At 38.9% G+C, this 12,120-nt stretch overlaps 1 protein-coding gene across 2 annotated transcripts; it reads right to left on the reverse strand.

Annotated features, from left to right (window-relative positions):
• Nucleotides 1–1,374: 1,374 nt before the first annotated feature.
• Nucleotides 1,375–10,801, reverse strand: LOC121700824. 2 transcript variants are annotated; one of them, XM_042084047.1, is made up of 6 exons: nt 10,564–10,801; nt 9,464–9,529; nt 8,675–9,119; nt 8,117–8,245; nt 1,979–2,107; nt 1,375–1,817 (listed from the first exon to the last, which is right to left on the reverse strand). In XM_042084047.1, exons 2-6 carry the CDS (start codon nt 9,527–9,529, stop codon nt 1,798–1,800), a joined length of 789 nt encoding a protein of 262 aa, XP_041939981.1. In that variant the 5' UTR covers nt 10,564–10,801; the 3' UTR covers nt 1,375–1,797. The 2 variants fall into 2 exon arrangements, 1 of the variants encoding a protein (XP_041939981.1); XR_006027298.1 differs by lacking the exon at nt 1,979–2,107.
• Nucleotides 10,802–12,120: the final 1,319 nt, after the last annotated feature.

Below are 12,120 nucleotides of genomic sequence, written 5' to 3' on the forward strand. Positions count from 1 at the left end.
ACATATACATATATATATATGTGTATATATATATATATATATATATGTATATATATATATGTATATATATATATATGTATATGTATATGTATATGTGTGTATATATATATATATATATGTATATGTATATGTATACATATATATACATATATATACATATATATACATATATATACATATATATACATATATATACATATATATATATATATATATATATATATATATATATATATATATATATATATATATATATATATATACATACATATATATATACATACATATATATATATATATATCTCTTCACACACTGCCAAATGTGCATAAGTAACATGGATACTCACATAACCTGATAAGATCTTGATAGGCTCTGTGGCTTGTAGAGGTCTATGAGCCTCAGCAAGTACAAGTGGGATGGGGAAGACACACATGGACAACCTGTGCATAACTGTTGCCATAGCCACACATCAGCTTGGGAGCATTTTCGCATAGATGCTTTGAGGCTTGGGAGAGCAGATGTAAATATGCAATTATAGTATACATACCATTGTTGCACAGGTAAAATAAAAAAAAAAAAACATGTATATCCATTAGTGTACATCCTGACAAATGTGCATAAATACAAATTTGGATGCCAGCCTTTGAAAATAATGTATAGTTAAATATAATGGGTACTCACATAATGTCAATGCCTCTCTAACATAAGACCTCATGACAATGTCCAACTCGACACCTCAGAAGTAGTATGTTCTTTTGTTTCAGAAGCTTATAGCTTTCAACAGTTTTGTCCTACAAAGTAAGACTTCTTGCCCTCCATATTCAGTCCATTGTTTTGAGATGGTTAATTTTACAGATCCAGCAGTGAAATTCAAAAACAGGTCAAAACAGATGCCATATATAAACAATGAAATGCCATTACAGATATGAAATAGAATATATATAGCATTAGTTATCGTTTTTAAGACCAAAACATAGATTTATAAACACTTTCATTCTTTGTAATTATCCACACCAAAATAGCATTCACAATAATATAACAAAAGAAAAACCAAAAATACTTAATGTGATGGTACAGTATGAACACATTGGCTCTCTGTTTGAGCCAATACCATAATTCATGAAAATGTTGGAAAAAAAAAAAAAAAAAAAAAGTCCAATATACTGTAGGGGTCATTTTCCAAAAGAAATTGCACTAAAAAGATGCAGTCAGGGATTTTAAGCAATTGAAATTGAGCAATGGGCTTGACCCATACAATTTGCTGTCGCAGACTTCACCTAGATAAATCAACTATATTATTTTTTTTATATTTATACATTCATCTGTATGCATTTACCATTATTTGTAACTTCTTTTGGAAAATGACCCCCACAACCCTCCCATCCACTGCAAGGAGCCGTCCAGTTTTACACTCTCTCCTTTCCACCACCCACCCAAACCCCACTTAGCGGACGGAATAATGCAAACATAAACTCATAATAATGTCCTATAAAACATAGTCAGAACATAAATACTTACCAATTCAAAGATAAATGTCATTAATCACAAAAAAACATTACAACAGTGAGATCAGGATTGCTTCATGAAAACTGTAATATGTCTGCACAACTTCAACAACAACATCTACTGTGTCTTTAATGTAGACATGATCTATTAATGTACCTTTTTCTGTTGTAGCTGCTTGCACATGTTGAGTATATCCATGCCGTTCCAGTAACTTGAGAATTGTGGACGATACAAAGATATCCTCATTGAAGTCTCCCATTATGATTTTCCTCCCTGGATGCTTTTCAAGTTCAAAGATGACCTGTAGTAACTGTTCTCGAAACATGTCAATCTTATATGAACTAGGCCTATACAACACAACAGCAGACAAATTTGCATGAGGTATTTGAAAATATAGACATTCTAAATTGCATTTTTCTGGAATTAACACCTGCATGTCAATATTTTCTGAACAATATACACCAACTCCACCTCTTTGTTGTGGTTTCAGAGCTGCAAAGGCTGGCTCAGAGTCATCGTAACAGTTTCCTCTCGGATTGTGTTTGAAGACGTATCCTGGAAGTTGTGGCTCTTCTTCAGTGTCTACATTGAGCCACGTCTCTGTTAGGCAAATACAGTCAGCGTTCATGAGGGCTTTGTGGGATTGAACATCCTGAATGTGAGCATTCAAACTCTGTACATTGTGAAGTGCTACTGTGCACACAGGGTTCATGTTGGATGAAACGGATGTTCCAAAGTTAAACTTAGGCAAGCTTTTCATAGCCAGATCTACTTTGTTGTCACAGAATATCGCAGATTCTTTGAAGTCCTCAATTGTCAGCCCACCTAGAGTTCTCACACGACTCAATGCAACATATGCTTGCCCTGGAGCAAAGATCTTCTTGAGTGATACAACAGCCCCTTCAACAGTAAGCCCTTGACATTTATGTACAGTTACTGACCAGGCCAGGCTAATCGGCAGTTGCCTTCGTACTCCACCATTATTAGCCACTTGTTCCTCTTGCACTTCCACTATTGTTGTACGCTCAGAAACCCTTTTTGCTTTTGACCTCTGGATCTTTCCAACATTAGGGTTTTCAAACTCCACATGGATAGCTGCAGGGATGTCATCCTCTTGTTGACTTTGAATGATTTCCACGACTGTACCACATGCTCCGTTGACAAGGCCATCAGACACATCTATGTTTTTCCTCAACATGACCCTTGCACCAACACCCAATGAAACACATTTAGGCAAGCAAGAGTTGAACACTTTTGTGTGAAAGCCAACTTTACGTTCCATTCTTCCAGTTTTGGGATTTCTGACAAAATCTTGAGCATGTATACTGATTGCGTCTGGGCAGGTCTCTTGCAGTCTCTTCACATTATATTCATCAACCTCTGCATTTGTAGCATACATGTGAATGTCTGTAGATTCCTCACCAGTTTCACACCGCTTCAATGTGAGAACATCATGGTCACTGAGAGGTTCATTCTTTTTACGGACTCTGAGACGATTAAGCATTTCTGCAAATGTTGCGTTCTCTTGTCTAACGACTTTGGTCAGTTCAGCAACTTCAAAGTTGTTCTCCCACAGGTTGGCTCCTTTGGTTTCAGCAAAAAGAGGTGTGCCTTTCACTGGCTTCAATTGGAAAAAATCACCAACACAAATCAGGGAAATTTTTCCAAACAAGGAATAATCACCAGTCTGCTTGATTTGACGCAGCCTACCATGAATGTAGGCCAGAAGACGGTGGTCGACCATGGACACTTCATCAATGATCAGAATTTGCAAGCTGCCCATTTTGGTTCGTAAAGAATTGACTTTCTCATCACCTAGTGGTTGATATGGCAGTCTGACATTTGCACCAATGGAGAATGTATTGTGAATTGTTGCAGCACCAATGTTATATGCAGCCACACCAGTAGGTGCTGTTAGAACCACAGTGAGATCCTCAGGATTTTCAGCAATCTGTGACAACAGCCTGGTTGATTCATAATGTATCGCTTTGATTAAATGGCTTTTTCCCGTTCCTGCTCCACCAGTAATGAATAATCGTAATGGTTCAGGATTTTGTCCAAACAGTTTCTGCAAACACCACCGACGAACAGCATAGAATATGGCAGATTGTTCTTCATTTAATGATCGTAATAAATGCACTGCATCCTGTCTGGGCATTGACACATGATTTGTTTCCAAAGCGCATGTAGTCTGTGGGTTTGCTGTCAGGTCAGGAATGAGCTCACCATCACCTTCATCATCTACAACTTTGTCTTTAATCAGATCCAAACAACGAAGACGCTCCCTTTCTGTTTCAGGACATATCTGAGCCCAGGCATCTTCTAAATCAAGGTTATCTTCCAGCAACTGTTTAGCTCTATCGATCTCATCACTTTCTTTTTCAAATAAAGCTTTGTTAGTATCCACAATCAACTGCACTCTTTGGACATCAATGCCACATTTCACTGCACCATTTTTATAGAAATGCTCATATGCATCAAACTGGGGTGGTTTGAGGTGACAGTCTTCATAGTAAGGCAAAAACAGTTGCAACAATGAATGAAAGTACTTTTCCAGGTTTTTTGTGGGAGAAAACCTGGGATACCTCACGACAGCAGGTTCCGTTCGAGTCCTTCGTTTCACAAAGCCACAGTTGTTGTTGAGCTGTATTATGTCATGCAAATCTTTTTCAGATGGAACCTGCGACTTTGATACAACTCTGTATTCAGAACAAAAACTGGCAAGGCATAAATTGTCAAATTGTGCATTCTTGGGTCTGTTCTTATATCTCTCAATCACATTGGTCATCCAAATGCTGCTGTCATCATTACACTGTTGGAACTGAGCTTTGGTTTGGAGTACATGTAAGGGTAAACTCATCCTAACAGGATTCTCACCAATGGGAATGAACTGTACATCACGAGAGCATTCTTTCAAGTGCATGTGTGTTAATCGATACACTGCCTCTTGAGCTGAAACTTCTCTGTTGTGTAGGTATACACTTCCAAGCTGTTTGAATGCTGCTTTTGCATCAAGGTTGCCATTCATGGCCTCATCTTGTGTCCGTTGTAAGAGCAAACCCATTTCTTGTTCTGCTTTTGTGATGTACGACAGTATGTAGACAACAACTGAAAAGGCATCTGTGACATACTGGATGTCCATATTGCCTTGCCAAGCACGAAGTAAGTCTTTGTTGTACTGGTTCACCCAAATGTCTCTAGGATTTCGTTTCAGTACAATGCTTTTCTTTTTGGAACATATGTTGTACACCTTTTCAAACATACCTTGATCTATTCCAAGAGACTCAAAAAATGCATCAGTTGTGTCAAAATTCATGTCAGGAATGGTCAATGCAGTTTTGACTTTCTTCATTATTGCACTTGCACTTTTATGGTCATCGTTGCCATTAAAATCCTCACAGTTACCACCTCTTGTGATGAAAGTACAACTTGATGGTGGTCGTGGGAAATTGAACCTGCACACTGTGTTTTTCTTGCGGCAAGTCTTAGAGTGTCTTGTGCTGTGCCTTTGTACGCTGCTCACAACCTCGAAGAGCTCTGCATCAGTTTCTGGTGGTATCTCACAGGTGATGTATGTATCTATGAAATGTGCCACTTCATCATCACTCTCTCTATCAATCTTGGGAGCATTTTCAACCCAAAAGAGACAGTGGACATGAGGAGAACCACGCTGTTGAAATTCAACACGATAAAAGTAGTCCTTTATTTTCCCTATGGGTTCTGCTGGCGACATGATTACATCACGGAGAAAACAATGCCATCGGTGATCAAACATTCTTGCCGCTGTCACAGGGTTTCGACGTATGAGTCCACATTTGTCAGACCAGTCAAGATCGTCAACAGCTGTTTGTTTACCTTCTATTCTTAGAATAGAGTTCAGCATTTCAGGCCATCTCAAATCTGCAGAGCTAAAAGATGCAAAGAACGTGGGTATGGAGAGTTGTCTTATCATGGCAAATAAATCTTTCTGAACTGACATCCAGTATGGAGGTGTGCCACGAATTCCTCGTAAGAACTTGTATCCTTCGTCATTGTGCAATATTTTACTCAATGAGTCGGAGTTCAACAGCATGTCTGGTGATGCATTTTTCAGAGAGAAGTTGCCGCCACCTTTGCGTAATGCCACCGATACACCGGATACAACTTGATGCACCTCTGAAATGTATTGTGCGAAAAAAATGAAGTCTGTGTTCTGTGCAAAACGTCCATCTGCATTGAGAATACGTGTATTCAGGTACCGTGCCAGAGTTATTTTGGACTCTCTTTCATCATGGAATGTAGGTCCACCAGATGGATACAGAACAGGAAAACATTTTGGTTCGTTTGTTTTATCAGACAGCAACCTCACTGGACTGTTACCTTCACCTGGTGCCACATTAAGTATATCCTGAAAATTCTGGTCAATGATCTCTGAACCCAGATCAACAGGTTGTAATGATGTATCTGACAAAAGCCCATTCTGGTCTTTGATATAAGTCAGATCTTCCTCTGCTTGTTCTTCAGGAATATTTTCATCATCACTGTTAGCAGCCGTTTCCTGTTTGGTATTTTCCTGATCAGTGTCATTCAGAGAGTTTACCCATTCATCATTCATGGTTACATCACCATACCACTTATTGTTTGCCATCAAATACTGAAGAGCATTTCTGACACGATCAGTGTGGACATACATGTACTCATAATGACCTTTGAATGTCAATTTCCGTTTCAATTTGACTCGTATCATCTTGTCGTCACATTCATTTCTTGGAAGAATATTGGTCACATCTGTGCTGTTAATAGGAACAGAGACGCAAGGACCATGGCAAGCCCTTTGACGGCCTCGAGGCAAACACAACAGCTTCATAAAGGGAATGTGACGTGCAATAAGATGTTGTTCCAAAGAGTTAAGACATTTCAGTTCTGCTGGAATTTCATCCAAATGCATGTTGTTAACAACACTCTCCTCAGGAAGCTTTTCTGCGAGTATTTTCCGATTACAAGTATAGCAAATCCACAATTTGTTTGATGGGCTATCAGACAAATGGCATCCCTGCTCGCATTCAGGATCACACACATGTAGATATTGCAATGTTATGCATCTATTAGCCAGTGCAGCAACTTCTGCTCCTTTTTTTTCATAACAATGACTTCTACACTCGACCACCTGCTTCCTGAATAGTAAACGATGACATACTGAGCATACATATTCAGGACCACAACTGACCTCCTGACGGAAATAACGAATTGCAAAGTCTATGTCTTTCTGGTTTTTTTTCCACTTTGCATAACTTTTACAACTCCGTTTTATTTTATTTGCACGGGTGTTTTTGTTTTCTCTGTATGTTTTCTTGTTGTCCTCTTTGATTTTGTTCTGAAAAATAATGTTGTTCTTGTATTTTGTACGACTATAACCACAGACAAGAGTCTGGAATGGCTTGTTGGTCTTATATTTGACTTTGGAGTGATCACGGACAAGAGTCTGGAATGGCTTGTTTGTCTTATATTTGACTTTGGAGTGATCACGGACAAGAGTCTGGAATGGCTTGTTTGTCTTATATTTGACTTTGGAGTGATCACGGACAAGAGTCTGGAATGGCTTGTTTGTCTTATATTTGGCTCTAGAAAGCTTGCGTACCATTGCTTGAAAGACAACATTTGTCCTATATCTCACTTTAGAGCAGTCACGCTTCAATGTCTGATATTTGGGATCAGAAGTATATTTATTCCTAAGACAGGCAAGCTTTTGCTCTCTGTGATCACGGTCATTGTGGTATCTCATGCGTTTCTTAGCATTCACATTGTCTGATTTATCTTCCAACTTCCTTTTTCGTGTTGATCTCAAGTTATCATCAATCTTGACTGGCCGGCATGTTCCCGCACAAGGCTTTCCTACATCTTTGTGTTGTACACATGCAACAACTTCATAATGGTTTCCAGTGTGATTCAAATAGATGCAATTCTCTCGACATGCCTGTGAGTCAATAGGTCTGTGCAGATTCCATCTTCCATCATTAAAAGTAATGATAGTTGTTTGCAAAAAGTCAGCGGCAGCAAAAATATCAATTTCTTTTGCCCATGAACCACAGTAGTAGATTCTTGATTTAGTGACGTAGTCCTGCACAGATGTGTATTCATCCCTCAAATATGTTTCAAATTTGGTGCTGTTTGTCTTAAGGTGTCGCACAACAGCCCGTCTGATTTTCAGATGCTTGTCTTGATTGTGACATATAGTGAAGGCCAGGCTACGGTAAAAACAATTCCCATCTGGCTTTATGCTTTCTGTCTTACAAGGACATCCCATGTCATCAACATCAGTTGTTGCCAATAGGCCTACATCAAAATGTACATTTTGAAGATCTAAACATGTGCACAGTGCATCCTGGTCCTGATGAGTTAAAGGTTTAAACGCCCGTTTCTGAACTCTTACATCACTTATAATGACATCACTTGCTTGCAAATTACACATTAAAGGTTGAAAAGAGTGTTTGGAAGATTCCACATCGACAACAATAACATCATCTATTTCAAAGTAATTTTCTTTAACATCCTTACTGATCACTTGTTTTAAAACATCACTGTAGCATGGTCTGCTGTTTCTATGAGAACTTGTGTCTAGTAGAGGCTTACCCTTCATCACATCGCTGTAGACTGGAAGGCAGTTTGCAGAGCTTGTGGTACAGCTGGATGCATTGTTCATCTGGGTGCTGCCATCAATTACTCTTGCATTGACTCCGGTTAATTCAAAGCGTGGTGTGCCTATACCAAAACATCGTGCAAAGTTGTACAGAAAGGTAAACAGAGACTCTACAGAGCTAAAGTAAGCAACACAACTTGCCTCTTGACCTTTCTGATTAACTTTCCCACTGGCATGTGAATCAATAAAGGCAAACCTGGATCCTTCTTTCACAATAGCACACGTATTAGCACATATAGTTAACAGGCAGGCATCATAACTCAACAATGTTCGCTGTATTGCTACATCAAAAGGCATAGCAACATCACGTAATGCATGGTCATAGTCATCAACATGAACAATACCAGTGAAAGGCTCAGCAAAGTCTATAGTAAAAACACAATTCCACAATCTGTGCCGTCTTGGCAGTTCAGACACTGCAATGTAACCCCTTCCATCAACATGGTCTCTTATTTTACCTTGAGCTCTCATGGACCTGTAAAGGACAGTACCTTGGACCAAAACTTCATCTAAATCTTCAGGTTCCCAGGTCAACACACTCTTTATCTTGCACATCAAAACTGCAGTCAGACTGATGGCTCCACACTGCTTGTTACGTGCATTTCCAAACCGTGCATGACCTTGATGAAAAGACCCCATCAGCACAGATCTCTCTGGAACACAAGGCTCAGTTATACAGACACATTCTTTCACAGAATTTGTAACAGTAGGTTGGTTTGTTGGATATTCAGGCACAATTGTAGGCAAGTTTTGACAAGTTTTGACAGTTTTTGGAAGGTATTGGAGGGTATTGGAAGGTATTGGAGGGTATTGGAAGGTATTGGAAGGTATTGGAAGGTTTTTTGAGATTGGTTGGGCTTCACAAGGACGCCCAACCTTGTCACTGGAACCCAGCTCATCCAGTGCATTTCCCACCAGAGACCTCTTACTCTGCATCTGTAACACAGAAAGCCCATCATAAACAATCAAGTCTAACATACTATATTTCCATAATAATATAATACAGTTGCATTGTAATTATTCAAGTAATTCTAATATACACACACACTTTCAGTACAACAACGCATATATTTGTTTGCATAAAAGCTCTTCAACAACTTCTTAATTTAGACATAGGCTTACAGTCTTTCAAATTAAATCAAATATTCAAATTTTTAGCACCACATTTACAAGAAAGAGAGCAATAAGAATGTGAGGCAACATGTGTTCAACATTACATGATTACTATTAAAATCACACCATCATAACTGTGTGGGAAAAATGAACGGAGGACACCTGACCTCTGTGGACCTCAACTCGGCCTGTCTCTTCTTGGCCGCCATGGACCGCTTATTGGGACGCGGCATCTGCAAAGCACACAGAAAACACATCAGTCCAACATGCTACATTTCCTTAGGTGACACTAATAATTTAAATCAGTTATAATTAACACAAAAGATTTTAAACTCCAACATGGGCATATCTACTAGATTTAAACTCTTAAAGATGTAGGCTAGTTGTTACCTACCATCTTGCACTAAATACTTACTGCACAGCATACTTTCTAGTATGAATACTACTGTAATTATTCCAAATATCAATATAAGCCATTTTTCTGTTATCCATTTGTAATCAGTGGAGTGTACACATTTTCAAATTTCACTACAACTTGTATACTGACTGTATACAACAAATAAAACCCTCAAACTTTTAACACTTACCTTCACCAAACTCAAATCTATCTGGAAAGGATACATGTCTCAATAAAAGATTGTCAGATACATCCTTGGCATTTACAATGAAATAGATAGATACGTTGAACTTTAACACACATGTGTTTTCTAGCCAGTCTTAGAATTTACCAACACATTTTCCCAATCAAACACACTTGAAGAAACAATATCAGTCAACATAAAAACAAGAAGAATAGTTAAAGCAGCACTACAGGGTTCTAATCTAAAACCAACAAACTAGCTAAGCCTAATAAGCACACATAACACCCAACAGAAGTGCCAAGGAAAGATCTGTATATTATGCCTTCAAAATGTGCCGAGTTACTATTAACTCACCTGTGACATTCAATTAAAATACACCAAATAACAATGCTATAGCCTCAGTTAATCTAACAGTTTTACAGTTAGTTCACTGAAAGACATCATTACCAACTCAATGTCAAGTATGCTATACAATACACATGTCTTGTACCAAATGTAACAATTTATTAACTCATTAAAATCCAGCAACATCACTTTTAAAGCAGCTATGATATATAGTCAAACTGTAGAAATAAAAGCATATGCCTAACTTCAATTTAGGTAGGCTACTGCACTCATAATGAGAACACATGATTTGCAAACTCAACAATTCAGAATTCAACTCAAAACATATAACACCAACTTACTTCCACTCCACTTCAAGTCGTCTACTGCTTGTATTCACCAGGACACAAACTATGTAGGTAGGTAGCCTAATCCAAAAAACAGTCCGAGGTCGTAGCACGTTAATGAGTAAGGCAGTGAGGGAATCCTTAGTCCAAATCTGTTGAACAGTCCGATGTCTACTCAAATGAGAGTAATGATTTTCAAAATTCACTATTCGTAGAGAGCAGAAACAAGCAATAACTTGTGGTTCGCACAAGATCACACAACAATTCCGCAGAGACTTTTTTCCGCCGATCACAGCTTAGATACTGTGACTGATTCAATCAGCTGATTTCACTCATCAGCTGCAGGTGCATTGACAGCAGACTGTGCAGATTGGAAGCAGGTGGGGTGGCGAGTGCACAATGCAGAGTGATAGGTAGCAGGACAGATAAAACCTGGCTCAGGATCTAGAAGAGCTGGGTCGGTCTCTGATGTGGACTTGTGAACACATCCTGACGACAGACAATACATTTGGTGACCTTCGACCACTAGGGGCGCTATAATTAGGAAGACTTTCTCGTATTGACACCAAACTTGGTACGTTGACTCGTGAACACATCCTAAAGACCCACAATAAATTTGGTGATTATTTGACCACTAGGGGCGCTATAATTATCAACACTTTCACTTATCGCAACCAAACTTGGTATTTGGACTTGGGACTACATCCTGAGGACACACAATTAATTTGGTGTGCTTTGACCACCAGGGGTGCTATATTTATTAACACTTTCACCAATTGAAACTAAACTTGGTATGTGGAGTCATGACCCCATATTAAGACTGCACAATTATTTTGGTGACCTTTGACCACTAGCAGTGCTATAATTATCAATACTTTGACCAATTTAAACCAAACTTGGTATGTGGACTTAGGACTACATCTTGAGGACACACACTAAATTTGGTGACCTTCTAATCCAGTCCAGTCCAATCCAATCCAATCAAGTCCAATCCAATCCTACCTAACACAACACAGTCAAGTCCAGTCCAGTCCAATCCAATCCAATCTAATCCCAACTCCTGCTCAACTGCTTGGCCCCCACATTGCTGCTTGCAGCTATATTTATTATTATTATTATTATTATTATTACGCTTCCGTCATTGAAGTCAATGGCAGCCCATAGAACCGTCTGGTGAAAAGTTCTGAAATTTGGCACACTGATTGGGGACAGTCTCATGATTAATTTCACCAAGTTTCATACCGGCACCTTGAGCGCTCTAGCGCCACCAACAGGCCAAAGTTGGATGTGCGTTCACACACGTAACTTTTGACCCGTTGATCCGATTGTCAAAAATTAGGTATTGTTAGAATCCTTGGACCAAGCCGAGTTCAACGCACCCTATGACGTCAATTTCCGCCATGATGGATTTTCCGCCATTTTGGATTTCATCAAAAACACTAAAAAGTCTTCAAAGGTCACAAATTTTGTCCGATCGACACCAAATCTGACACACTTGATCTTCAGACCAAGCCTCACAAAAGTTATTCATTTTCGTCTTCGGAACTCAAACCGTTCGCCCGTAACAGCCAA

The sequence above is a fragment of the Alosa sapidissima genome, assembly GCF_018492685.1.
Source record: "Alosa sapidissima isolate fAloSap1 chromosome 19 unlocalized genomic scaffold, fAloSap1.pri SUPER_19_unloc_1, whole genome shotgun sequence".
Lineage (NCBI taxonomy): Eukaryota > Metazoa > Chordata > Actinopteri > Clupeiformes > Clupeidae > Alosa > Alosa sapidissima.

Bases quoted from the DNA above. Each gene is read 5' to 3' on its own strand.
- LOC121700824 (XM_042084047.1), bottom strand. From the start codon at position 9,529: ATGCCGCGTCCCAATAAGCGGTCCATGGCGGCCAAGAAGAGACAGGCC. The intron at 2,108-8,116 runs GTAAGCCTCTAC...TTTGCCTAACAG, and splicing joins CTACAGCGATGTGATGAAGG to AGACGTGGCTCAATGTAGAC. The intron at 1,818-1,978 runs GTGGAGTTGGTG...TTTCGAGAACAG, and splicing joins TCTGAAACCACAACAAAGAG to TTACTACAGGTCATCTTTGA.